This window comes from Chlorella variabilis, assembly GCF_000147415.1.
Source record: "Chlorella variabilis unplaced genomic scaffold CHLNCscaffold_11, whole genome shotgun sequence".
Classification (NCBI taxonomy): domain Eukaryota; kingdom Viridiplantae; phylum Chlorophyta; class Trebouxiophyceae; order Chlorellales; family Chlorellaceae; genus Chlorella; species Chlorella variabilis.
The window spans coordinates 327,365-350,172 of NW_005435077.1; the positions used below are offsets into that span (position 1 = coordinate 327,365).

The window sequence follows — 22,808 nt, forward strand, 5'->3', positions numbered from 1 at the left end:
TTATAGGGGGGGGGGGGGGGGGCAGGAGCGGGGATGGCAGCGCGGGGCCTGTGGGCAGCTGGCGCCACGCCACTCAACACATCCGCACACTCATTTCCAATGAAATTCCTGCTGCAGTTCCTGAAAGACCCCTCCCGAGCTGCCATGGGCGACGGCTTCGTGCCGCGCAAGGAGCCGGCGGCAGCCGAGTGAAGAGCAGTAGCGGCAGCAATGGGAGCAGGCCCTGCCTGCCTGGCAGCAGACGGACACCCTGCTTCACCCTGCATTGCTGGTCCTGTAACATAATGTAGCTGGTCGCATTACAGCGCGGCTCTGCCTGGCAGTGATTGTGGGCAACGGCAGTGCCTGGTCCCAGCAAGTGAACAACGCCGCAAGCGACAGGCTGGCTTTCAGGTATCGCTGGCCATGGTACAGGCCAAAGCCAGGGCCCTACAGCAAGCGCCCATGCCTGCTGCCCTACATGCAGTTGGCCACCAGCCACTCCACCGCCGCCTCCACATCGCCGCTGCTCTCCTCCAGCGCGTCCCGCGCCTGCTTGGCGCTGAACCCCATCGCCACAAGCTCCTCCACATCTGCTGCTGCAGCAGCAGCCGCGGCAGAACCCGCCCGGCCGCCTCCGCTGCGAGCTGCGGCGCCCCAGGGCTGCTCATCCACATCCATATCTGAGGCCCGCGTGCCCCGGCCGCCATTCCCACGAGGCTCGGGCTTCCTGTGGCAGGGAGCGGGCCGGTGCACGCAGAAGGGAGGCAGATCAGCTGAAGCCAGCTGAAACAGCAGCAACATGCACATAAAGTGAGGCAGAAAGCAGGGCAAGAAACAGGCAGGTGCTCGGCAAGCAGTGCCGACTCACCAGTCCCCATCCTCCTCCTCATCGCTCGCTGCCTGCCGCACCTGCCTGCTGCCTGCAGACTTGCGCTTGCCACGTGCCGCCTTGCCAGCCGCAGCGGCAGGCTTGCCGCCTGCAAGCGCTCTGAGCTGCTGCTGCTCGCCAGCTGCTGCTGGGATGTCTATCTGCATGGGCGCTGCATTGGCCACCGCCCCTTCATTCTCCGTGCTGCCTGCAGGTCCTGCTGCCGCCGCTGCTACTGCTGCAGGTGGCAGCGCGAGTTGCTGCTGCTGTTGCTGCTGCTGCCTTGGAAGCGGCTGCTGCACGCCGCCGGCCGCTGCCTTGGTCAGCCTGGTGGCTGCCTGCTGCAGCTTCTCGTGCAGGTGCAGCAGGAAGTTGATCTTCTGCTCCTTGCTCATGCTGGTAGTGTCGCGAGCTGCAGGCAGGCGAGGTCCAGGCAGGCACAGAGTTGCACGTCAGGGGACCAAGGAAGATTGCAGTGTGACTGCTTCGCCGTCGTGCGGTGTGAGCAGAGCAAAGCAAAGAGTCACCAACCGTGCTTCTGCCGCAGCACAGCAGCGAGACATGGCAGGTGGCAAGCAAGCGGCAGCAGCGCACCAAGCAGCTCTGCCTCGCGTTGCGCCCGCCCGCGTGCCCCGCCCGCCGCCGCCGCCCCTCGCTCTGGGAGCGACGAGCCCTGGCCGCCGCCGCCTGCCGCCGCCGCCGTCACGCGCCTCGAGGCCAGCAGCTCCTGCAGCTGCTCATCCACATCCTGCACCTCCGCCTCAGACAGGCCATACCTGTGGCCCAGGCGGGCAGGGCAGGCAAGGGCCGGGCAGGTGAGCGGGCCACTGCATGGTGCCAGCTGCAGGACGGGCAAGCAGGCCCTTGAAGTTGTGCATGGGCCTGCTGCCCCCGGTGCTGTGTTCGATGCTAACAGGTGGGCAACAGGCACTGCCGCCTGCTGCGCCCTCACTTGGCCTTGGCTTCCTCCTGCATCTGCTGCTTCTGCTGCTTGGTGAGGTTGGCTGCAGCGCAGAGGCGAACAGCAGCGGCACAGTGAACAAACGCAGCTGATTGAAACAGCAGAGGGCAGGGCCGACAGCAGGACCTCTTCCCCCGCCGTGCCAACCGCGCCACAACTCACGCCCGCTGTTGATGACCAGCCCGTTCTTGCGCTCCGCATCCACCAACTTGTCATTGTCGGCACGGATGCGGTCAATGTCCACCTGCAGCCCTGTGTAGGCCGCTAGCGACTGCTGGCCCAGCAGGCGCTGCGTCTGCCCGTTCAACTGCTGGATGAGCTTGCCCGGCAGCAGGCCCAGCTCCAGGATTTGGATCCAGCGGCCCACGCCGTGCTTCATTAGGCACAATTTCAGGATCTGGGCCTCCTCCTTGGTCCAGCCAGGGGCGGGCGTGAAGTTCCAGCTGCAGCAAACAGTAGGCAGCTTGAGCGGGTGGGTGGCAGGGGTGGATGCCGAGGGAGGCCAGCACGATCTTCCCGGCCCCTCGATCACTTACAGGGAGGCCGCATCGCCAAGGCGGGGACCCCGCTTCTGCGCTCCGTCCATGTGGCTGCGAAATGGAGCTGCTGCGGCGTTGCCCAATCCAGAAATGAATTGCAGAGCCGTGGGAGGTGGTGGGGAGCGCCAACAGGGTGGAGCGGGAGTACTGCTGGGCGGCAGCGCGGTACGGCAGTTTCAAACAGCGGGCCTCCTGTTCTCTCTCCAACCCAATTGCATTGAGATTGCTGGCTGCAAACAAAAAATCTTGTTGCTACTTTTCAAACCCAGGCCTTCTCCGTCACTCTGCGATTTCGGGTATCCTCTCCCCCAGCTTCACCGTCAGCGTTTTGCGCTGGTCGCCATGCCGAAGCACATCCACCGTCACCTTGTCCCCCACCTTGCATCCATCCAGTATGTCTGCGGGAAGGCAGGTGCACCAGCCATCGAATCCCGATGTGCCACAGCAGTTCCCCAACCAGAGCTGCTCAAGTGCGGCTGCAGGCCACAGCACAGCGGCATGCCAAGCACCCACCAAAGAGGTCTGCCTCTGTGCGCACGGGCTTGCCATTCATGCCCACAATCACGTCGCCGATCGTCATGCGGCCGTAGTTGTCACGTGTGATGCCCTGACGCAGCAGAGCGGGAGCGAGAGGTGACGAGGCAGGTCGATATGACACCCTCGGCATTGCACAGAACACCTGAGCCCCGGTGGCCCTGGGGCAAACATCAGGAGTCATCCTGCCCAAGTGCCCCACCCACCTCCATGCCCGCCTTGGCTGCCGGTGTGCCGGGCGGCACATCCAGCACCAGCACGCCCTGGATGCCCATCTGCCGCAGCGCCTGGGGCGGCGCTATGGTGATGCCCAGCACAGGGCGCACAACGCGCCCATACTTGAGGATCTGCTCCACCAGGCCCTTCACTGCACAAGAGAAGGGCGCAGGCATGGAGGTGGGCAGGCTTGCAGAGCTTCAGAGGAGATTCCCAGCTGTGGCATACTGCCAACCAGTGACGCAGGGCAGCCAGGCACCTGTGTCGATGGGTATCGCAAAGCCAATGCCGGAGCTGGCTCCCTTGCCGGTGGGGTCGGCGATGGCGGTGTTGATTCCAATCAGCCGGCCGCGGCTGTCCAGCAGCGGGCCGCCTGCGGGTGTGCAAGGGAACCGGGGGCAGGAGGCAGGCTTTGCAAGCTCAGGCCTCGACCTCCTGCTGGGGCAGGCATGAAACCAGCATGACCCGCAAGCAGCCACGCGAGCACTGCACAACAGCAGCAGGAGGGCGGGGCCCGCCCACCCGAGTTGCCGGGGTTGATGGCAGCATCGCATTGGATGACATTCCGAAGGGAGTTGCCGCCGTAACCTGCAGGGACAGACAGGACTCTGGCCTTCAGTCTCCTCTATCACTGCACTCTGGCAGCCCTCCTGCCTACCCGCCCCTCCCTGCCACCAGCTCTCATCCCTACCAGCTGCATGGCTCGCCGCAGAGGCCGCCACCCACCTGTGTTCAGCTCGCGGTTCAGGCCCGAGATGATTCCAGAGGTAAGCGTGTGGTCCAAACCAAATGGGTTGCCGATGGCAAACACCTGCGAGCGGCAGCAGCACCCGCTTGGCCATGACACAGAAAGGAGCCCATGAAACAGGCCAGCCATGCCCAGGGTCTGCCCTCTCGGCCCCAGCTGCACAGCGGCAACCCAGCCAGTCAGTCTGCTTGCTCCGCCCCCACCTGCTGCCCCACCAGCAGGCCGCTGCTGGCGCCCAAGGTGATGGGCTTGAGGTTGGCCAGCACCTCTGGCGGCGCCTCCACCTGCAGCACCGCAACATCCTTCGACGGGTCGCCCTGCACAGCGTTGGGCAGCAGCGGGCGCAGGTTGAGGGAGACGGGCAGGCAGCCTCTTCAGCGCGTTGGGCCTACAGCCTGTCCCGCAGCACCAGAACCCTCCGCGACAGCGACAGGCTGCGAGGGGCAGGGCCGCTGGGGGCCCTCACCCCGATGATCTTGGCGGGCCACGTGGACTGGTCTATGAGCGACACCCGCACCTCGGAGGCCCCGCGTATGACGTGGAAGTTGGTGGCGATGTGGCCACGCCCATCCCACACAAACCCGCTGCCCTGGCCTGCAGGCAAGGAGCAGTGGGGGCAGGGGTGGTGACGTGTCGACCCTGTGCATGGCCCATGCAGGTGGGGGGCTGCAGGCAGCGGATGAAGGTATGCACCGCCAGGGCTGTGGCGGTGCTGTCAACTACGCTGCTGTCAACTACGTCACAAGGGCAGCCCAGCCAGCCACGCCCAACCCAGGCCTCGAGATCTTCAACCCGGGGGGCACAACACGATGCACTGGTGGTTGGAGGGCAGAACTCACTGCCCTCCAAACTTGCCTGCGGGTATTTTTTGGATGTCCATGCTATAGTAGCCACGTGCCGTAGCGATGTTGGTTATGTTCACCACACACGGGGTATTTTCCTTAAACAAGGACACCGTCTTGACCTCCTCGGGAGACAGCTGGCTGAGGTCGGGCAGCGGCGTCTTGTTCTCCATCGTTGCAGGCAGCACATCCACCGCGGCGGTGGCCGCGTGGGGCGCCGCCACGGAGCTGCGTCCGCCGAAGCCCGGCAGCCCGCCCGGCAGCTGGAAGGCGGTGGCGGGGCGTGGGTAGGCCGCCGCCGCCAGCAGCGCCACGGCAGCGACCCCGGACAGCAGCATGCGGCGAAGGATGCCGGGCCGTGGGGGCGTGTGTGCTCCGCTCACAGCCGGGCCCTGCAGATCAGCGGCAGCAGCTGCTGCGGCAGCACCGACGGCCGGGGCCTGGAGATCAGTGGCCGCAGCTGCGGCAGCCGCGCCAGCGTGCGAGCGTCCCAGAGCCTGCATCATCAGCTGCCGCCGCTGCCCTGAAGCCGGCGACCGATCTGCCCAGCTGCTCCCGCCGTGGCTGGCAGCTGCAAGCACCCGCAATGTGCGGCGCGAGCTTGTTGAGGGCCTGGACATTACATGCCCGGCGCGCAGGCCCCTGCCAAGGCTAAGCAGGCCCACGCGCTGCATGCTGGGTGGGGCTGCAAACCGTGGCGGAAGCTGCCGGGTGGGCCGCCCTGCCGCCACCGCCTGCGGAGGTCCAGGGGTGTCGGTACAATTGCGAATAAGCGCCATCCATCTTCCAGCCTCGTGCTTCCTTCATGCAGGTTCCTGGGCGACTGGGGCCCCGGGTTCCAGAAACCCCGCACGAGGATGAGGGCGCAACAGACATGGAGCCTGCTGACCTCCAAATGGCCTCTCACCTGATCCACTGCACTCAGGCTAGTGTGCAGTTGGTGGGTTCCCGCCGCGGGCCAGATGCCGCGCGCCCACTGCTCTCCCGAGGGTGCAGCAGAGGAGCGATGGTGAAAATGAGCTGTCGAGAGTCCAGCAGAGCGTTTCGGATGCCGAAGCAGAATGTGATACATGATGGGGCACGGAGGGTGTGCATCTCCCACGCCAGCTGTACTGGCGGTGTGTCCTGTTGCATTTTGATGCATGTCCATCCAACGCAATAGTAAAAGCAAGAGGTTCTGTTGGAAGCACAGCACATCAGACAACTTCAGGCAGGGGCAAGGAGAGCGAGCCGAGGCGCCAATACACCTCTTGAGAGCGTGTCTGTGCCAGGATTTCCTTCCACGGGTGGTCTATGCAAGGGTTTCCTTCCACCGTACAGTCGTGTACAAGCGTTTTCAGCCTTCTATTTGCCTCCAAATGTGAGCCGTCCTAGCAGAAAGGCTGCTCAAGCACAGGACACGGCGCCCAGGCTGCGCCTGACACGCCCACATGCCTGCCGCCTGCCTCGCAGGGCGGGAGCGGGTGCAGTCGGCGGGGTTGCGCCCGCAAGATGGACAGCCGGTTTGTGGAGATGGTAGAGCGCAGCCCGCCCGAGCTGCAGGCAGTGCGCAAGTCGAGGCGTGAGGCGACGAACATGCGTCTGGCGCTGAAGGCGCTGGGCGGCCTGCGCATCCGAGGGGTCACCATGCGCTGAAAGCGGCGCAGGCCCATTGTTGGCTGGGGCGAAGTCAGCCTGTGCCTGGCTGGCCTTCCTGCCCTGATATTGATTTCAGTTCTGACATCCAGGTCCGATGGCAACAGCGGAGCTTGCCATTTGGGGCTGCAATGAAACGACCAAGGCGGGGCCGGGTGTTAGGCTTGCAGCCACATCCCGCCCTGCAGCTGTAGGCGCTAGTGCGTACTGGCCAGCTGCAGTGACATGGGTTGAGGCAGGCAGGATGGCTGGGGTGGAATGGCAAAGGGGAACGGGACTGGGAGGGGACTCGAGCGGGGGAGCAGCAGCTGGCGTCAGCAGGCAGCAGGTGGCTGGCGGCGCCCAAAGATGCGGCGGCAGGCCGACCGTGGCTGCTCAAGCGTCAATCAATCATCCTGCTTGCAATCAACCTGCTAGTGATCAAGCTCGGCAAGCCCGGCATTGCCAATGATCGCTCCTGCTTCTTGATGCCAGGCCCTGCAGCCAGGCGGTAGTCGGGGCGGCTTGGAAGGTGCCTGAAGCTGACGAGGCAGTCTGACACGCTTGAGTCTATCTTCTTCTTCTTCACCAATATCGAAAAGCAGCTCATGCGAATGTCTCACGGGTGTCCCCGCCGGCGGGGGCACCCGTGAGACATTCGCATGAGCTTGTCGGCCCGTTGCATAGCATGTGTTTTGTCTCATTATCATAACTCTCCAACGGCGCCTCTGCCGCGCAGGCAGCCCTGGCCCACCAGCGACAAAGGGAAGGAGGCGGGGCAGCTCGGCGGCGCACCGCTGGGCGGATTTGGTGGCGGCGGCCCGCCGGGTGGCTGCGGCGGTGGCGCCGGCTTGCAGGTGAGCACCTTCTGCACCTCCTGCTGCTGCAGGCCACGCACGCATGTTGCTTGTTCAGTGGCATTTCCAGCACGACCATTTGAGCAGGCCATAACTCAAGTCCAAGTAACTCAACTTGTGGTCCGCACCCTTGCAGGTTTTTGGCACTGTTCACACTCCATCAGCCTGTTTTGATAGTGAACGTCACCTCCAGCACCGACCCCACCACCGCCACTTGCGTCTCCACTTTGCCTATCGACGATGCTATCAGCCATGCGACCCCGACCAGGGCCCCGTCACACGATTGTCGCACCCCTCGTCGGGGCCGCATGGCTGGTTGCAGTCTCGATTGGCAAAGTGGACAGGAGTGGCGGTGGTAGTGCTGGAGGTGAAGATTCACTGAGCAACCAGGCTGATGGCCCCCCCCAAAAAAAAACAGCAGCTGGTTCGCATCCTGCAGCAGCAGCTGGATCGCATCCTGCAGCAACATCTGGATCGCATCTGAAGCGCGGCTGGACAAGGCTGAAGCCGGCTTGGCTGTACATTGTACCCAGCATCCCATCCCCAGGTGCTGCTTGCAAGTTTTCCCCTCCACACCTCTAGCCAGCTTTGGACCACCCTTGCCCTGCCCTCCTGTCATCGGCCCTGTTCCGCTCCCATCCCATTCACAGATTCAGCGCCAGCCATTATGGCGGGATTGTACCCTGTTGCATTTTGATGCATGTCCATTAAACGCAAATGTAAAAAAGTCAAGAGGTTCTGGTGGAAGCACAGCACACCGGCACCTTGAGGCAGGGGCAAGGAGAGCGAGCCGAGGCGCCAATACACCTCTTGAGAGCGTGTCTGTGCAAGGGTTTCCTTCCATGTACAAGCTTTTTCAGCCTTCTATTTGCCTCCAAATGTGAGCCGTCCTAGCAGAAAGGCTGTACAAGCACAGGACATGGCGCCCAGGATGCCTGCCAGGGCTGGCCAGGGGTGCGGGAGGGCGCCCCTGCTCAGCGCGCCAAGGGCAAGCAGCACCTGGGCCACCACCCTGCAATGGGGAGCGGCACTGGCGCTCAATTGGAGCAATGGTGTTTCAATATAGGTCGCTGAAGGCAAGCGAGCATGGCGGGCCCGTTGTGCCACCCGCAGCATGGACCGACTTGCCTGACCAGCTCATGTTCCACAGCTGCCCCCTCCCCACTGCACAGCGATGCCACCGTGACAACGGTCCACGCCAGGAAGCACGCGCCAGCCGCAACCCAGGCAGGGCTACAAAAGCAGGCAGCAGCCAGCGGCTTGAGCGGCGAAGGCTTAGCGGCAGCAGCACTCGCGATGTCAATCTGTGGCACAAGTCCGGCTGTGTTCTGGTTCACCTCAAGCCTGAAGCCGCCACGGTCACCAGGAAGGCCAGGGTGCTGGGCAGCACCAGCAGAAAGAACTGGCCAGCTGCAGGCATGGCGGAATGCGAAGCAGGTCAGGGAGGAGCAGTGCCAGCAGACCAGTTTGAGTGTAGGATCTGGCTGCATGCTGCCACACCCGCACGCATTGAGCAGGGCACCCTGCTGGCGGCAGGCTCCGGCACCTGGCCAGCCCCGGATGCCCACCTGCGTAATAATCCAGTGCCCCCAGGCAGCGGCGCTCCCATGGATAGCTCACCAGCTGCGACTCTGAGACGGGATCTGGGCCAGGCACGCCGCCAGTGCTGCTACCGGTGCTGGGGGCTGGCTGACTGCCCCGCCTGCGCAGGCTGGTGGTGCTGCCATTGCTGCCTGGGGCTGACTCCCTGGAATCAGACCCCACTTGGCTCCCTGCTGGTGGGGGTGGAGCAGTATCCGTGACAGCAGGGTGCACCATGCCTGGCCCATACCGGCGGGTGAAGAGCACGCTCCAGAGTGGTGCCTGCGGAGCCGAGGGAGGTAGCAGCTGCAGAAGTATGGCTGGGCTAGAGATACAAGAGTGACAGGCCTGCGCAGGCCTGCATGCTGTGCACCTTGCCAGCTGCCGCCAGGCGTAGCGTCGCCATGGCATGGTGAACCTGGTGCAACAGCGGATTGTAAGTGCCCTGCACCTTGGTCTGCAGGCAGGGAGGGGTGGGGCTGTTGCAACAAGTCGCCATTTTGATTAAAACAAAACTCGACCCTCTAAGCGCAGTCCTGTCCTTACCTGCGCGTCCAGGCCATACAGGCACGCCACGCTAGGCTGCTCAGGTTCAAACGTGCCAAAGAGGCGGTCCCATACAATCAGCATGCCAGCAAAGTTGCTGCAACCAGGCGGGAGCAGGGTTGTGGCTCGGCGAGACGTTGCGGAGTGAGAGTTGATCACACAGGCAATACAAAGGAGACAAAAAAGGAAGGGGGCACCTGCGGGGGTAGTTTCGCGCATGATGCACCCGGTGGTGGCTGGGGGTGTTGAGGACCAGCTCCAGCGGCCACCACAGGCGCCCAACCAGCTGGGTGTGGGTGAAGAACTGTGCGAAGGGAGGGGCAGCCAGCGCTGGCCAGGACCAAGAGGTCATCAGCTAGAGCAATCGGTGGAAGCGCAATCTGCTGGCTGGCGTCCCTCCCTCCCTCACCTGGTAGACTGTGTTGAGGCCGCGGTGAAGCGCATACACCTCTGGCGGGCAGAACAGCGCCAGTGGCAGGTAGAACAGCCAGGAGAACTGCGCGGGATCGGCAGAAGGGGAGGAGTCGGGATGTGCGTGCACCGGGCGGCTGCGCGGCATGCGCAGTGCAGCACGCAGCGGGGCTGCGCCGCCGGCGCTGTCACTTCCTGCCGGCGAAGCCTGGGAGACCAGCAGGCTCACCGTGCCCTCCCCCGCGCCCTGGCGCAGCGCGGTGCTGAGGTTGAAGTCGGGGCTGCTGTGGTGGACCACGTGGGCCGACCAGCCCAGGTTGGTGGCATGCATGAAGCGGTGCTGGAGGTAGAAGCAGACGTCGCAGGCCAGCAGGGCCGCTGCGTCGAGCCACCAGCTGTCGTGGCGTGCCGCCCGCGGCAGCCGGCCCGCATGCTCGGCCAGCCACAGGTAGGGCAGGACGTGCAAGCCCTTGAGGAAGATGGCTGCATGCAAGACATGGCAATTGGGCATCGAGTTGGTTGATTGGAGGTTTAGGTGCAAGTGACAAATGGGGTAACTGACGATCAAAAAGCGTTGTGAAATGCAACGGAGGCAAGGAGACACGCACTGAAGAGGATCATAAGCACGCCGGCGGACAGGTTGCTGATGGTTTGGCGAAGGCTGTACAGCTGTGGCGCGCTGCTGCCAGGCCGCCTGGCACGGTGCCACGAGCACAGGACCTCCAGGAGGATGACGGGGAAGAAGACGGGGATGGCAGTTCCGACTGGGTCGGGCAGCGCTCCGCCGGGCGCCTGCGGGTGCAACCAGGCATCCAGCCGCCCTGCTGCGTCGGCACCCATCCTACGGCGCTAGAGGGATGCAGCAGTCGCCAAAGAGGCTGGGCAGCGCGTAGGCGACCGAGTTTGCTGTCGGGTGGTGGAGCGCAGTCCGTCTCGGGAGGGAATTGGAGAGTGGAATTACATCATCCGTCACCTCAATTGGATTTTGCAGAAGCCAATAACGGTTGGGTGGGCCTGTTGCTCTGGCCAGCCAGCTGGGCCAGCGCCGCCACCGCCGCTCAGCAGGCCCAGCACCATGCTGGCATCCTGGCCGATGCCAGCTTCCCATCATTCGGTGAATCAATCGGGTGACCAATCACCATGCCCATCGCACTCGAGGAGATTGCCTCCCAGCTCGCCGCCCCAGGCAAGGGTCTGCTGGCCAGCGATGAGAGCACAGGCACTATTGGCAAGCGGCTCGAGAAGGCTGGATTCGAGAACTCAGAGGTGCGCGCGTTGGCGCCGCCGACGACCTTCGCCGCCGCTGCGTCGCCGCTGCCATTGAGCTGCCTCTGCAGTCGTTTACAGTAGTGGCTTCCTGTGCCGCAGGAGACGCGACGGTCGTACAGGGAGTTGTTCTACACAGCCCCCATCGGCGATGCAGGCATCAGCGGCGCCATCCTGTTCAAAGAAACGCTGCGGCAGAGCGCGGGCGACGGCACGCCCTTCACGCAGTGCCTGCTGCGCCAGGGCGTGCTGCCCGGCATCAAGGTGGACGAGGGGCTGGTGCCTCTGGAGGGCCGCCCAGGAGAAACCAGCACACGCGGGCTGGAAGGCCTGGAGGCGGCGTGCCGCCAGTACGCCGCCGACGGCGCCAGGTTTGCCAAGTGGCGGGCGGCGCTCAAGGTGGGCGCCGGTCGCCCCTCAGAGCGTGCCATCGAGCTCAACGCGCAGCAGCTGGCCGAGTATGCCGCCGTGTGCCAGGTGTGTTTTCTTTAGCTGGTGCTGAGATGGGCTGCTGCCTTTGGGTCCCGTGGATGGTTGCCTGCTGCCCTGTTCGCTCGGCCACCTGCACACTCGCCAAGGGCTTCCATCTCGTGTTTTGTGCTAAATGCTTGTTGTATTGCTTGCTTGCTTGCGTTTCGGCTTGTTTGTCAGGCCTGCGGCATGGTGCCCATTGTGGAGCCCGAGCTGCTGATCGACGGCGACCACGACACAGCCGCCTTTGCCCACGCCTCCGCACGCGCCATCTCCCGCTGCGTGGCCCACCTGTGGCAGAAGGCGAGCGGGCTGGCGGGCGCTCCACAGAGTGGAGACCCTGCCCTGCCGACCGCCGGGCACCTCAGCTCCTGCCCGCCTGCTTCCCGCCGCCTGCAGGGTGTGGTGCTGGAGGCCACGCTGCTCAAGCCCCAGATGATCTTGCCAGGCAGGCTGCGGGCCATCCACCCTGCCATGCATGCCTTGGCGGGTAGGCGTTGCAGAAGGTCGATATCAGCCGACCCATGTTCCTGCCTCCACTGCTGCTGTTGCCTGGCGCAGGCGCAGACTACAGCGGGCCCCGGCCCAGCCCTGATGATGTGGCTCACGAGACGCTGCGGGTCATGCGGAGATGCGTGCCCCCTGCGCTGCCTGGCATCATGTTCCTCAGTGGAGGGCAGGTGGGCTGGGGCCTCTGGGGCCTGCGGCCCAAGCGCAGCGGCTCCCTGCACAGCAGCCGGCTTTGTGCCAATGCGACTGCCGGTGCCGTGCCTGCCTGTGTGCAGACTGAGGAGGAGGCGACGGTGAACCTGAATCGCATCAACCAGCTGGCGCAGCAGCAGGGGCGGGCACCCTGGGCCCTGTCCTTCTCCTTTGGGCGCAGCCTGCAGGCCAGCGTGCTGAAGCTGTGGTCAGAAGACCCCAGCGGCAACCGGCAGCGCTGCCGCGACATGGCGGCGGCTCTGGCCCAGGCCAACAGCCAGGCGGTCCTGGGGCGGTTTGAGGGCCCACACCCCAGTGTCACCTCGCAGCAGGGCTCGCTGCGGGAGAGCTTCCGCGGCTGGCGCACCGATGTGTAGATGGCCGTGCGGTGCTCGACTCTTCAACAATTCTGCAACTATTTTGTCTCGCTTATCATTTTTTGTTCATTGAGCACTGCAACTGCCTGGCAACCGTGTTTTGGTTCATGCAGTGCAGCGCACTTGCAGATGTGGCTCCCGGGCCATGTCGGCTGGGCAGACGCAAGCGGTTACATCAGCGATACAGCACAGGGCCTTTTTGGGGACAGCAGCAAAGAAATATAAGCCAAAAGCAAGCAAAACATAAGCGGGCGACAAGCTACGCATGGGGAATCACATGGGATGACATGAATTGCGAGCGGCAGCAGCGCTCAGCGCTGCCCCACCCGTCGCATGAAATGGAATGGTTGGTGGCACGCCCTGCAACAGAGCCTGGTGCTGAATGCGCAGCGCGGTGCCTGCTGAGCAGCTCAGTGCATGTTGACCACTGTCCCGCCGATGCCCAGCACTGCAGCAGCGGTGGCTGGGGTGCCGTACTTGGCAATCAGCAGCCTGCGGGGCAGGGAGGGGGAGCCAGGCAGGAGAACAGCTGAGGTCAGCAACACGCTCTTTTGCATGCCATGCTGCCACACATGTCACGAAGAGCTGTGATCCCAGCCAACCAGCGAGCGCCCGTGTGGCCATCCCACACGGTCCGCAAGCAGCGCGCCCCTCACTTGAATGTGCCCAGCGAGGGGGCGGGCTTGATGGAGTAGAGCAGGCCCAGCATGAGCGTGAACAGCACCATGGCGCCGCCCTGGTGGGCGGCTCCCAGCGACACGGGCACATAGGTGAGCAGGGTGGTGATGCCCAGGGCCACCTGCGGGAGGGACGGGAGGGCAGGGGGAGGGAAAGATGGAGGCGGAGGAGGGCAAGGGCGCCGGGCGGCGGTTGCGCGCCTCCCCCAACATTGCAGGGGAATAGCTCCGGCCTGCAGCTAGCAGCAGGGCGCACCTGTCCGGCGGTGGCGGCAGCCAGCGCGTGCAGGCAGAGGCGGGCCGCCCTGGGCAGGGCGGGCAGCTGGGAGCCGTAGCGCCACATGCCCACCACGCCCGCCAGGCTGGTGTATGCCAGCATGCGGTGGTTGAACTGCACAGCCGCCGTGTTCTCAAACAGGTTGCGCAGGGCTGCGGGCAAGGAGTGCAGGTGCGTGCGTGTGTCAGCGGCCTGAACATGAGCACTCTGCAGGTGCTGCTTGCATGCGCCGCGTGGAACCCTCCCTGCCCGCCGCCACCACCACTCCAGCACAGCACACCCACCCGGCAGCCGCTCGCTCCAGTACTCTGAAGGTATCCACTCGCCGTTCATGTCGGGCCAGGTGTTGTAGGCGCGCCCAGCATCCTTCCCGGCCTGCGCATGGAAAAAGGGAGAGGCAGGGTGCCCATGCACGTGGTGCACGCGACCAAGCCAGGGCACCATCCCTGACGCTGCCAAGGCAGGCAAGCACGGCGCCAGCATGGGCCCAACACCCATGCCCTGCACGGCACCTCGCGCCGTCGCCACACTCACCACAAAGCAGCCGCTCATGGCGGTGATGCCGATGACGGCCGCCAGCGGGTGGGCCCAGCGCGCCAGCAGGCGCGCGGCGTGCGCGGCTTCTGGCCCCGCAGCCACCACGGGCGGCAGCGGTACCGCCACGCTGAGCGTGGTCCACACCAGGGTGCTGTAGATGGCAAAGGCGGAGGCCAGGTGGCCCGCCATGCGGTACGTGCTCACGCGCGGCACCTCATTCTCCTCAGGTTCCTGCGGTACAGGGCAGCAGCAGTACCGCCACCACTCTAGAAGTGGCTTGTGCGGCAACCAGGAGCCCCAGCCTGGCCGCCGGTGCATGCACACTTCATGCTCGAATGAGGGTGCAGCAGGCAGGGCAGGTGCGGCACAGGCTGGCCAGGCTGGGCTGGCTGGCATGCCCCCACACACTCCCTCCCTCGGCCCCTGGCCACTCACCCGGAAGCCGCTGCGCACCATCCACCACCCCACCAGGCCCTGCATGCCCCCCATGAGGAACAGCAGCGAAAGGCGGCGGCCCAGCGGGCGGTTGATCATGCCGCGAGACGCAAAGTAGGCGGCAGGCAGCGCCACAACCAGGCCTGCGGCAGCAGGGGAGGGAGAGGGTTGAGCCAGGAGGCGTGGAAGGGCATGGAGCCAGCCACCCTGCTGCACCCTTGCTAGGCTCCAAATCCGGCCAGGCTCCATTCGCCGGAGGTCTAGCCTGCTCTGCTTCCCTTCCCCCCAGCACCCCGCCGCCCCCAGGCTCACCCAGGGCGCGCCCCCACATGCGGTGGCCCCACTCCCAAAAGTAGATGAACTTGAACTCATCCACGGTCATGCCCTGGTTGGTGCGCAGGTACTCGGGCGTGGCACGGTACCGCCCAAACTCCTCCTCCCACTCCGCCTGCGGGTGCGGGCCACGTGGGTGTGCAGGCGGGCACGCAGGCAGGAGGGTGGGTGGCGGTCGGTAGGAGAAGGCAGAGGGGGCGCAAGGCAGGCAGGGAGGGGTAGGAGCTGCAGGTCCTGCACCACACTGCTGCAGGCTCCCCCCCACTGCACCCTTGCCACCCTCCCCTGCTGCTTGCCGCCTCCACGCCCCCACCTCTGTGCTGGGCGGCTTCTCCCCCGTGAACTTCCAGGAGGTCATGGACAGGCCGGAGCGGGTGAGGCGCGTGATGCCGCCCACCACCACCAGCACAAACACCCAGGCGCTGCAGACGCCCAGCCACGCCGCCAGCTGGCGTCGCTGGCCGGGGCTGAGGCCCGCGGTGAGGGCGGCGGGCCCGTAGGCCTGCAGGGCGTGGACGGGCGGGGAGGCACGGGGCAGGTCGGCTCAGCTGCGGCCGCCACACCAGTCCCGCATGGCAGAGCCACCCAGCTGAGCGCTGTTCTGCTGCCACCAAAACACTGCGGCTTGCCTCTGCTGCGTTTGGCATCGCCCGGAACTCAGTGATGGTGGCCTTGAGGCGGCGCCCTGCCTGCCGGGCGAGGCTGGAGCCAGCCAGGCCCTGCGGCCGCCTCAGCGCCGCCGCTACCGCCGCCGCGCCGGTCTTGCCAGATGAGCGGGACGCCCTCAGGGATGCCGATGCTGCCAAGCCGTACTGCCGCAGGCCGAACTTGTGCAGCTGCGGCAAAAGGGGCAGCAGCATTCGGTGGATTTGAACAGGAGAGGAGGTGCCCGGGCACTCAACCGCAGACCTGTGTTGCCCTCTGGCAAACCCGCAAAAAACTCACGTGTGCTGCCGCAAAGGATGGCGCCGCGGGGCTGGCTGCCCCAGAGCGCCATGCCCGATGTGCGGTGGCGACAAAGCTGCGGGCTGGGGCCGCTGCCACGGTGCGGGCTGCGCAGCGGCAGGCCGCCGCCACCTCTCCGCCCGCGGCTGCCTGCGCCGCCGCCACCGCCTGGCCGCCGCCCCCAGGCTGCAGCAGCGAGCGCTGCAGCAGCCGCTGCACGCCTCGCATGCTCCTTCGGGGCCCCCCTGTGCCTGCCTGGGTGTTTTGCCTTGGGTGCGGGCAGGACCCTTAGGGCGGCGACACGAGGCCCTTACACAGCACACAGGGTGCCTCTGTGGGTATGGCTGTGTGGTGCAAATGCTCCTTGGTTTGTGCGCTGAGGTGACGTTTCAGCCAGGCTGGCATTTAGTTTTAGCCTGGCCCATCGGATTGAAACTTAGGCTCCCCTACATTGCTAGTCACTCTGCAGCAGCCTGCCGCCAGGAGGCAAGCCCGCATTGCGACGTTGCCAGGCTGCTTCCAAGCGAGTGCCTCATCAGTCCAGCGCTGTCTCCATGGATTTGGCTATGCGGACGCTACGCGATGGCAGCGGGGAGGCCGGCGCCGCAGCCCCCCTGCTGCTCCTGTGCGACACGCTGGCGGTGGTCGGCGGGCCCGCCTTGCTGCGCCAGGCAAGCCTCTCTGCACCGTGGGTCAGCCACATGTGCTGATCCCCCTCACTCAGCCTGGGAGTGCGTGGGAAGTGCAGCGCGCCTACCATCCCTCGCCTCGACTGCCTTTGCTGCCTACAGGCAGTGGCCGAGTTGGCGGCGGCCATTGCGGGCGGAAGGGCGCAGGCGGCGGGGCTCACCCTGGTGGCGCTGGAGCGCCCCGCAGCGCAGTACCAGCAGCTCTGCTCCCTCACCTCTGTCAGCCTCACTGTTCTGGATGCTTTCTCGGACCCTAACGCCTGGGGCAGCCTGCTCCAGGACGGTGGAGGCAGCGACGACGGCAGCAGCAGCAGTACCAGCAGCAGAAGCGGCTCGGTGATCCCGCTCCCCGGCATCCTTGCGGCGCCAGACGGCATGCAGCAGCTGCGCCGCCACCTGGCCAGCGCCCAGCAGGCGGCACCCGGCCTGCGGCAGTGCATCGTGTTCGATTGCCTCAGCCCCTTGCTAGACCGGTTTGGGGCAGGCGCCGTGGCGCACCTGCTGCACAGCCTGCAGGCTGCTCCCAGAGTGTCCAGCCTGCTGTGTGGAGTCCACGGCGACCTGCACACGCCGCAGCAGCTGGCGGCGCTGGAGCAGCTGGCTGCAGGAACCCTGCAGCTGCAGCCAGCCAGCGAGCTGGAGCAGAGCCTGTGTGCGGCTGCCCATGGCGCGGGGGAGCCGCAGGGCAGGCTGGCGGTACGGCTGAAGCGCAGGGCGGGGCGGGTGCGGGCAGAGGCTCAGCTGTACTGCCTGGATGGCGGCGGCGGCCTGCAGTTCTTTGCCCCGCCCGCCGACGCGCTCAACCCTCAGGCGGCGGCTGAGAGGGCGGCTGCAGCGGGCGCAGGCGGCGGTGGGGCCGAGGGCCCAGCAGCCGGGCTGGCGCAGCAGCTGGCTGGCGGCATGAAGCTGGGGCTGAGCCAGGCTGAGCTGGAGGCCAAGCAGCGGGTGCAGCTGCCCTTTGAGCACCAGGGGCAGGTGAGGCCGCGGGGCTGCTGGCGACTTGGCAGGCAAGGGTGCCCTGTTGCACATGCCTCCCCGCCAGACTGCCAACCTCGGCAGCCCTCCTGATTCACCCCTTTTGTTTGTGCTTGACCCCTGCAGGGTGCAGCCTACCACACGGGTGACTTCCGTGATTACCTGCCACCAGAGGCGGGCGGCAGGGCGCGGCCGCCATCGGCAGCAGGCGCGGCGCTGCCAGCCGCGGCGAGCACCGAGGTGGCGGCCGCGGATGGGGGCGGGGGCCTGGGTCGCATCATGTATGTGCGGGACAGCGGCAGCGAGCACGACAGCGATGAGGACCCCGACGACGATCTGGACATCTAGCCGGGCTGGGCCTGGACAGCGTGGGCACCTGCTGGCTGCGTGTTGCTGGCCTCAGCCTTCCCAGCTGGTTGCTGTTCGGAATGAAGTGGTTCAAAGCCGGCGATGAACATTGCACCGAATGAGTTACACCACCGGACGCAAAATGCAACGTGCCCGGTTGCTGTTCAGGAGTGCAACATCTCCATAGGCAACCACACGCATCAACAGGAGTGACTGGGACATGCAGGGATGTGACGGGTGGGCTTTGCAGGGTTCATGGGTCTTGGATGCAGGGCTGCACTGGCGGCACTGCATGACCGGCTTGGAGAGCACATTTCAGGGCGTGGGTGCTACCGCCAGGCCAGCAGCGCACGCCGTCATGCACAGGCCTTGGGCAGCGTTGCATGCGATCGCCATCTCAGGTGCACCAAGGCCGGCGGTGACTGCATGGGCGGCATGAGAGGGGTAGGCAAGGGCCATCAGCAATGGTGGTGAGCGGTGGCGACTTCCGAGCTCTGCTCTGCATTGCGCCGGCATCTCACATCGCAGGTGTGCCGCCCCCGCCTAGCTACCCATCCCCCTTCACCTGTGCCTGCCACCAGGCCTGCGCCGGCATAGCACGACACCCAGGCCACGTTGCAGATTGTTTGGCAAGTGCCGTACCCGGCCAACGCTGTCAGCAGGCCAGCGTCTGTGCCTGCGGCGGGGCAAGGGATGATTGGGTCCAAGAGCCGAGCACAGGAGAGGCTCAGAAAGCTCTGCCATGCAACTGCTGTCACATCCGGCGCTTCAGCGGTGGCAGCAGTGGCAGCAGGCCAGCCTGCAACGCAGGCACTCAGGAGCGCCACCAGCAGGATGTGGGTGGTCCGCATCTTGAGAGTCTTCTAAAGGTGGCCGTTGAATGGGTGAATTGGCTCAACTAGCCCCCTTTGTATGATTCCCCCAACACGGCCAACACAGTTCGACAGCCTGGCGCTCGGCGCTTGGTACCTGCACCCCTTCCACTACAGCTTCTTCGAAAGTCTCCTCTCTATACAAGGTTTTTCTTTCATACAACAACTTGAAGGAAGTAACGAGAAGAAAATAAATTGAAACCGCTAGCTATGCCATATGCATACACACAAAACAGGAACAACGAAGTAAGAGGACAAGGGCAAGGCGGGCATGCAGGTTGTTGCAACTTTGATGTGTTGGCCCCTTCAGTTGCATGTGCTTGTATGGCGGCCGCGCCGCATAGCAGCTGCCCGTCACCCTGCTTCGCCGGTCGGGGGCGGCAGGTGGGCGCCGCAGGCGCCCCTGATGACGGCCAGCGCGCTCTGCACAAACGTTGGCGTGGTGGTGCCCTCCTGGCGCAGGTACTGATCTAGAGCCGCCTCCTCCACCGAAACGCTGCAGGCAGAGGCGGATTCCTGCTCCACCACCGCACAGCACCTGCGGCAGTAGCAGCAGGGGTACCCTCAACCAGGGGATGCCAAGGTAAGGAGCCTTCCACTGGCAGGAATGCACAGCCAGCAGCACACACCCTACCACGGGCAGGCCAGCATCGTGAAGGTCCCTGGCCGCCGTCGCGACTTCCTCGGGCATCAGCGCCTGGTCGGTGCCGCGGCTGTAAGTGAGGCTGACTCTATCGAGGGCGATGGGGCAGCTCGTGAAAAAGTTCTCAACAAAACCAAGGCAGCTCGTGAAAGCGCCAGCCGAGGCGCCGTCGGCCAGTGGCGGTGTCAACGGCAGCAGTCCAGAGCTGCTCTTGTCGGCGGGCGGTGGTGGCGGCGCCTGCCCCAGCTGCAGTGGAGCCCGCACAGCCGCTGCTGGACGGCTGCCCAGCAGCAAGAGGAGGCAGGTGCAGCAGAGGAGCAGCGGCGGCGGCAGAGAGAGGGGTGGGTGAAACGCCGACATGGCTTTGGCTATGCCGGGCTGGTGCATTGATGGTCTCCTTTTGCTGCAGAGGGCATTGTGTCGAGCGAACGGCTGCTCTCTGCCCCGCGATTGGGATTAATAATGCAACAGCAAATCCAGCTCAGCCTGTCCCTCAAAGCCGGGCGCTCAAGTCTGCTTGCCTGTTGATCTGCATTACCTGCAACTGATCGCTCTGGGCGCCGCCACAGGCCCCCCCTGCTCACCCCATCCACCCATCACCCTTCGCAACCCCGCCTCTCGCCTCCGCTCTTGATAACTCTGAGTACATCGGTTCTGAAAGGTCAGTGGGCATGCAGCAGGGGCGCAAGCAGCTGTGCATGTCTTCTCTGCTTTGCGCCCATGCAGGGCAGCCAGGCCACGCCAGCTACAGCAGCAGCCCGGGGCGATGTGCTGATGGATCTGAGCGGACAGTCGCGAGGATAGCAGGTTGCCCGCCCGGGCTGCCGCCGCCCTGCCGCCTGAAGCCCGCCGACCCGCCGGTGCCCTCCCTGCAGAGCCTAGCAGGCTTTGCCGTTCTTCCCAAGATGGTGTGCATCCGGCAGGCCACGGTGGAGGACCTGCTGCAGATGCAACGCTGCAACCTGCTGTGCTTGCCTGAGAACTACCAGCTCAAGGTGGGCGCAGCCCGCTCCTCCAGCAAGCGCCTCCCAATGCTCTGGCCACACGCCGAGCCTCTCCCCTCACTTCACCGTGGTGCACCCCTGGCCCTATAAGAAGTAATACTGCCCTCCTGCCGCAGTACTACTTCTACCACGTCCTGTCCTGGCCCCAGCTGCTGTATGTGGCCGAGGACTATGGCGGCAAGATAGTGGGCTACGTGCTGGCCAAAATGTGGGTGTGCGGTGGTGGTGGCGGGTGGATGGGCGGGCGGAGGGATTGTTGTGCTGCCGCCGCTGTCGTTGGCGCTGCGGCTACCGCTGCGGTGCTGCAAGTGGGCCGGAGCGCTGCCAGCCGCACCCCGTGGCTGCTGGCCGTACAGGGTTGGCAGCGTTGCTCAGTTGGGCTGGCATGTGGAGTGCAGGGAGGAGGAGGCATCTGAAGTGCATGGCCACATCACCTCGCTGGCGGTGGCCCGCACCCACCGCAAGCTGGGCCTGGCCACCAAGCTCATGGCGGCGGCACGTGAGGCGCCAGCACCTAGGCCGCCTCTGCCTACCGTCTGCATGTTCTGCTGTGCGTGCTGCCCTTGGCTCATTGATGCACCCGCCCTGCCCAGCTCGCCGCCATGCTGCTGTGTTCCGCCGTGCAGACCGCGCGATGGAGGAGGTGTTTGGTGCACACTACTCCAGCCTGCACGTGCGCGTCACCAACCGCGGCGCCTTCCACCTCTACACACACACACTGGGGTACAAGTGAGCGGGCGGTGGCCAATACTGGTCTGAAGAGATGGCGGGCGGGGCTGCCAGCCTTGGCATCTGGCGCCATGACTGAACCCGCCTTCTCTGCTTCCCTGATCTGCTCTGCATATGCGCCATTCCCGTCGCCGCCACCCACGTCGACTGCTCCCTTCATGCCCCCACCACCCACCCACACGCAGGATCCACGAGACCGAGGAGAAGTATTATGCGGATGGGGAGGACGCCTTTGCCATGCGCAAGACGTTCCAGGCGGCGGTGGACAAGGCGGCGGCGGATAAGGCGGCGGCGGAGAAGGAGAAGCAGCAGCAGGGCACGCCCGACAAGGACAAGGCGGCGGCGGGCTGGAAGGGCGGGAAGCGGCGATAGGCACGAGGAGAGGCGTGCCTTGCGCATCGTTGCTGCAGCTTGCTCTCTTTTCCCTCTCAACCTTTTGCTGCCTACCACCAACTGTTGGCATTGATGTCACATTGGAGCAAAAGAGAAGAGAGATGTGCTGCGAAAGAAAGGAACAGGGCATCATGCAAAGAATAACTTCACTGTCCTGTTTGCGCGGCAGCCGCCTGCGGCTGGTTGCCAGGATGGCTCACGGGGCAGCCGCCGCGAGGGGCAAGCCAACGTGCCCACACACATGTGGCTGCGGCGCCACGTGGGGCTCCCGTAGTCAGTGTGCCACCTAATCCTGCAGCAGGCATGGGCAGCAGGAGAAATTGAGTGGCACTGTAGCAGTGGGCCAGCCAGCCCAGCAGCTCAACAGTGTCCCTGCACGGGCGGGCCCACCGCGACCTCCTTCCCAACAAGGCGCCAGACAGCCGCCGCCACTCACGCTCTTGGCGGCGTTGAAGATGGCGTAGGTGAAGAGGAAGGAGGAGAGGAAGCCAATGGTGCCCATGGCCAGGAACAGGCACCACACCAGCAGGCTCATGTAGGCCAGGTACAGGACCACGGGCAGGACGCCGGTGAGCCTGGGGGGGGGAAGGCAGGGGAGGGGAGCAGGCACGCATGACGGGTCGGCCAGTGGGCGCGGCGGGCACGTGAACCATGCACAGCTGCCTTAATCACCCCCCTGCCTCCCCCCACCCCCCCACCCTCACTTGTGCAGGGTGTTGACCAGGAAGCCGATGGAGTAGATGAGGACGTAGACGGAGATGGAGCCGCCGCGATAGTAGGAGCGCCACCACCACAGGTAGTCCTCGGCGCACAGCTGGACGTAGGTGCAGACGATGGAGACCTCGATGGTGATGATGATGGTCAGGACGGCCACCAGGAAGGCAAAACCGAAGATGTAGTAAAAGTAACCCTGCGGGATGGATTTGTTTGGAAGGAGTGCGTGTTCAGGCGTCTCAGGGGGCGTGTAGTGGGCTTGTTCCCGTCGCCCCTCCCTGCACCCCTCTCTCCCCCTGCCCCACCTGCCACATGGAGGTCATGGCGAAGTACAGCTCCACGAAGATGGTGCCAAAGGGCAGCAGGCCGGCGGCGAAGAAGAGGACGAGCGGGTGGGAGGCCCAGTGCGGGGGCGGGATGTGGCGCGGGATCTGGTTGGTGCGCGTGGGGTACTGCCGGATCTCCTGCTTGGCGGCGATGATGCCGCCAGAGTAGGAGAGCGGGATGGAGATGAGCAGCCTGCGGTGCGGTGGTGGGTGCCAGGGTGGTGGTGGGTGCCAGGGTGGTGGTGGGTGCCAGAGTGGTGGTGGGCGCCGGGGCGCGGCACACCTCCGGGCTACGTTTGTCAAGGCTGGAGGCAGCCCAGGCAGGTGCACAGCTGCCGGGCTGGCCCCCGCCGTTGACTTAGTCGCCCGGAGGTGTGCCGCGCCCCGGAGCAAGAT

At 65.2% G+C, this 22,808-nt stretch overlaps 8 protein-coding genes across 8 annotated transcripts in view; 3 read left to right on the plus strand and 5 right to left on the minus strand.

Annotated features, from left to right (window-relative positions):
• Window positions 1–295, plus strand: part of CHLNCDRAFT_31240 (hypothetical protein) — a gene marked incomplete at its 5' end in the record, with an annotated part of 1,043 nt that extends 748 nt beyond the window's left edge. Inside the window, one exon of the mRNA XM_005847195.1 lies at window positions 118–295. Coding sequence (XP_005847257.1) covers window positions 118–192 — 75 coding nt within the window. The 3' untranslated portion in view covers window positions 193–295. The remainder of the gene's footprint in view (window positions 1–117) is intronic.
• Window positions 296–456: 161 nt separating this feature from the next.
• Window positions 457–2,397, minus strand: CHLNCDRAFT_134256 (hypothetical protein; the record flags this gene model as incomplete). The annotated part of the gene is made up of 6 exons (XM_005847340.1): window positions 457–709; window positions 851–1,262; window positions 1,445–1,626; window positions 1,803–1,854; window positions 1,974–2,254; window positions 2,348–2,397. 6 exons carry the CDS (start codon window positions 2,395–2,397, stop codon window positions 457–459), a joined length of 1,230 nt encoding a protein of 409 aa, XP_005847402.1.
• Window positions 2,398–2,513: 116 nt separating this feature from the next.
• Window positions 2,514–4,863, minus strand: CHLNCDRAFT_35559 (hypothetical protein; the record flags this gene model as incomplete). The annotated part of the gene is made up of 9 exons (XM_005847341.1): window positions 2,514–2,748; window positions 2,864–2,957; window positions 3,091–3,251; window positions 3,360–3,473; window positions 3,623–3,688; window positions 3,827–3,911; window positions 4,052–4,165; window positions 4,315–4,432; window positions 4,688–4,863. The coding sequence occupies 9 exons, from the start codon at window positions 4,861–4,863 to the stop codon at window positions 2,630–2,632; spliced, it is 1,047 nt and encodes a 348-aa protein (XP_005847403.1). The 3' UTR covers window positions 2,514–2,629.
• Window positions 4,864–9,246: 4,383 nt separating this feature from the next.
• CHLNCDRAFT_23445 (hypothetical protein) lies at window positions 9,247–10,539 on the minus strand (the record flags this gene model as incomplete). The annotated part of the gene is made up of 5 exons (XM_005847342.1): window positions 9,247–9,385; window positions 9,486–9,592; window positions 9,698–9,784; window positions 9,929–10,182; window positions 10,308–10,539. The coding sequence occupies 5 exons, from the start codon at window positions 10,537–10,539 to the stop codon at window positions 9,247–9,249; spliced, it is 819 nt and encodes a 272-aa protein (XP_005847404.1).
• Window positions 10,540–10,839: 300 nt separating this feature from the next.
• Window positions 10,840–12,515, plus strand: CHLNCDRAFT_48836 (hypothetical protein; the record flags this gene model as incomplete). Its single annotated transcript, XM_005847196.1, has 6 exons — window positions 10,840–10,965; window positions 11,068–11,442; window positions 11,617–11,718; window positions 11,836–11,926; window positions 11,998–12,116; window positions 12,222–12,515. 6 exons carry the CDS (start codon window positions 10,840–10,842, stop codon window positions 12,513–12,515), a joined length of 1,107 nt encoding a protein of 368 aa, XP_005847258.1.
• A 652-nt stretch (window positions 12,516–13,167) lies between these two features.
• On the minus strand, window positions 13,168–15,213 carry CHLNCDRAFT_23687 (hypothetical protein; the record flags this gene model as incomplete). Its single annotated transcript, XM_005847343.1, has 7 exons — window positions 13,168–13,314; window positions 13,449–13,621; window positions 13,754–13,844; window positions 14,004–14,237; window positions 14,442–14,584; window positions 14,754–14,889; window positions 15,088–15,213. Coding segments are annotated over 7 exons (1,050 nt in total), but the record flags the coding sequence as incomplete, so codon positions are not given.
• A 1,072-nt stretch (window positions 15,214–16,285) lies between these two features.
• Window positions 16,286–17,731, plus strand: CHLNCDRAFT_57943 (expressed protein; the record flags this gene model as incomplete). The annotated part of the gene is made up of 3 exons (XM_005847197.1): window positions 16,286–16,411; window positions 16,511–17,383; window positions 17,510–17,731. The coding sequence occupies 3 exons, from the start codon at window positions 16,286–16,288 to the stop codon at window positions 17,729–17,731; spliced, it is 1,221 nt and encodes a 406-aa protein (XP_005847259.1).
• A 4,001-nt stretch (window positions 17,732–21,732) lies between these two features.
• CHLNCDRAFT_134265 (hypothetical protein) overlaps window positions 21,733–22,808 on the minus strand; it is a gene marked incomplete at both ends in the record, with an annotated part of 4,709 nt that continues 3,633 nt past the window's right edge. The window contains 4 exons of the mRNA XM_005847344.1: window positions 21,733–21,744; window positions 21,809–21,947; window positions 22,077–22,282; window positions 22,392–22,605. Of these exons, the coding sequence (XP_005847406.1) occupies window positions 21,733–21,744; window positions 21,809–21,947; window positions 22,077–22,282; window positions 22,392–22,605 (571 nt within the window). The remainder of the gene's footprint in view (window positions 21,745–21,808; window positions 21,948–22,076; window positions 22,283–22,391; window positions 22,606–22,808) is intronic.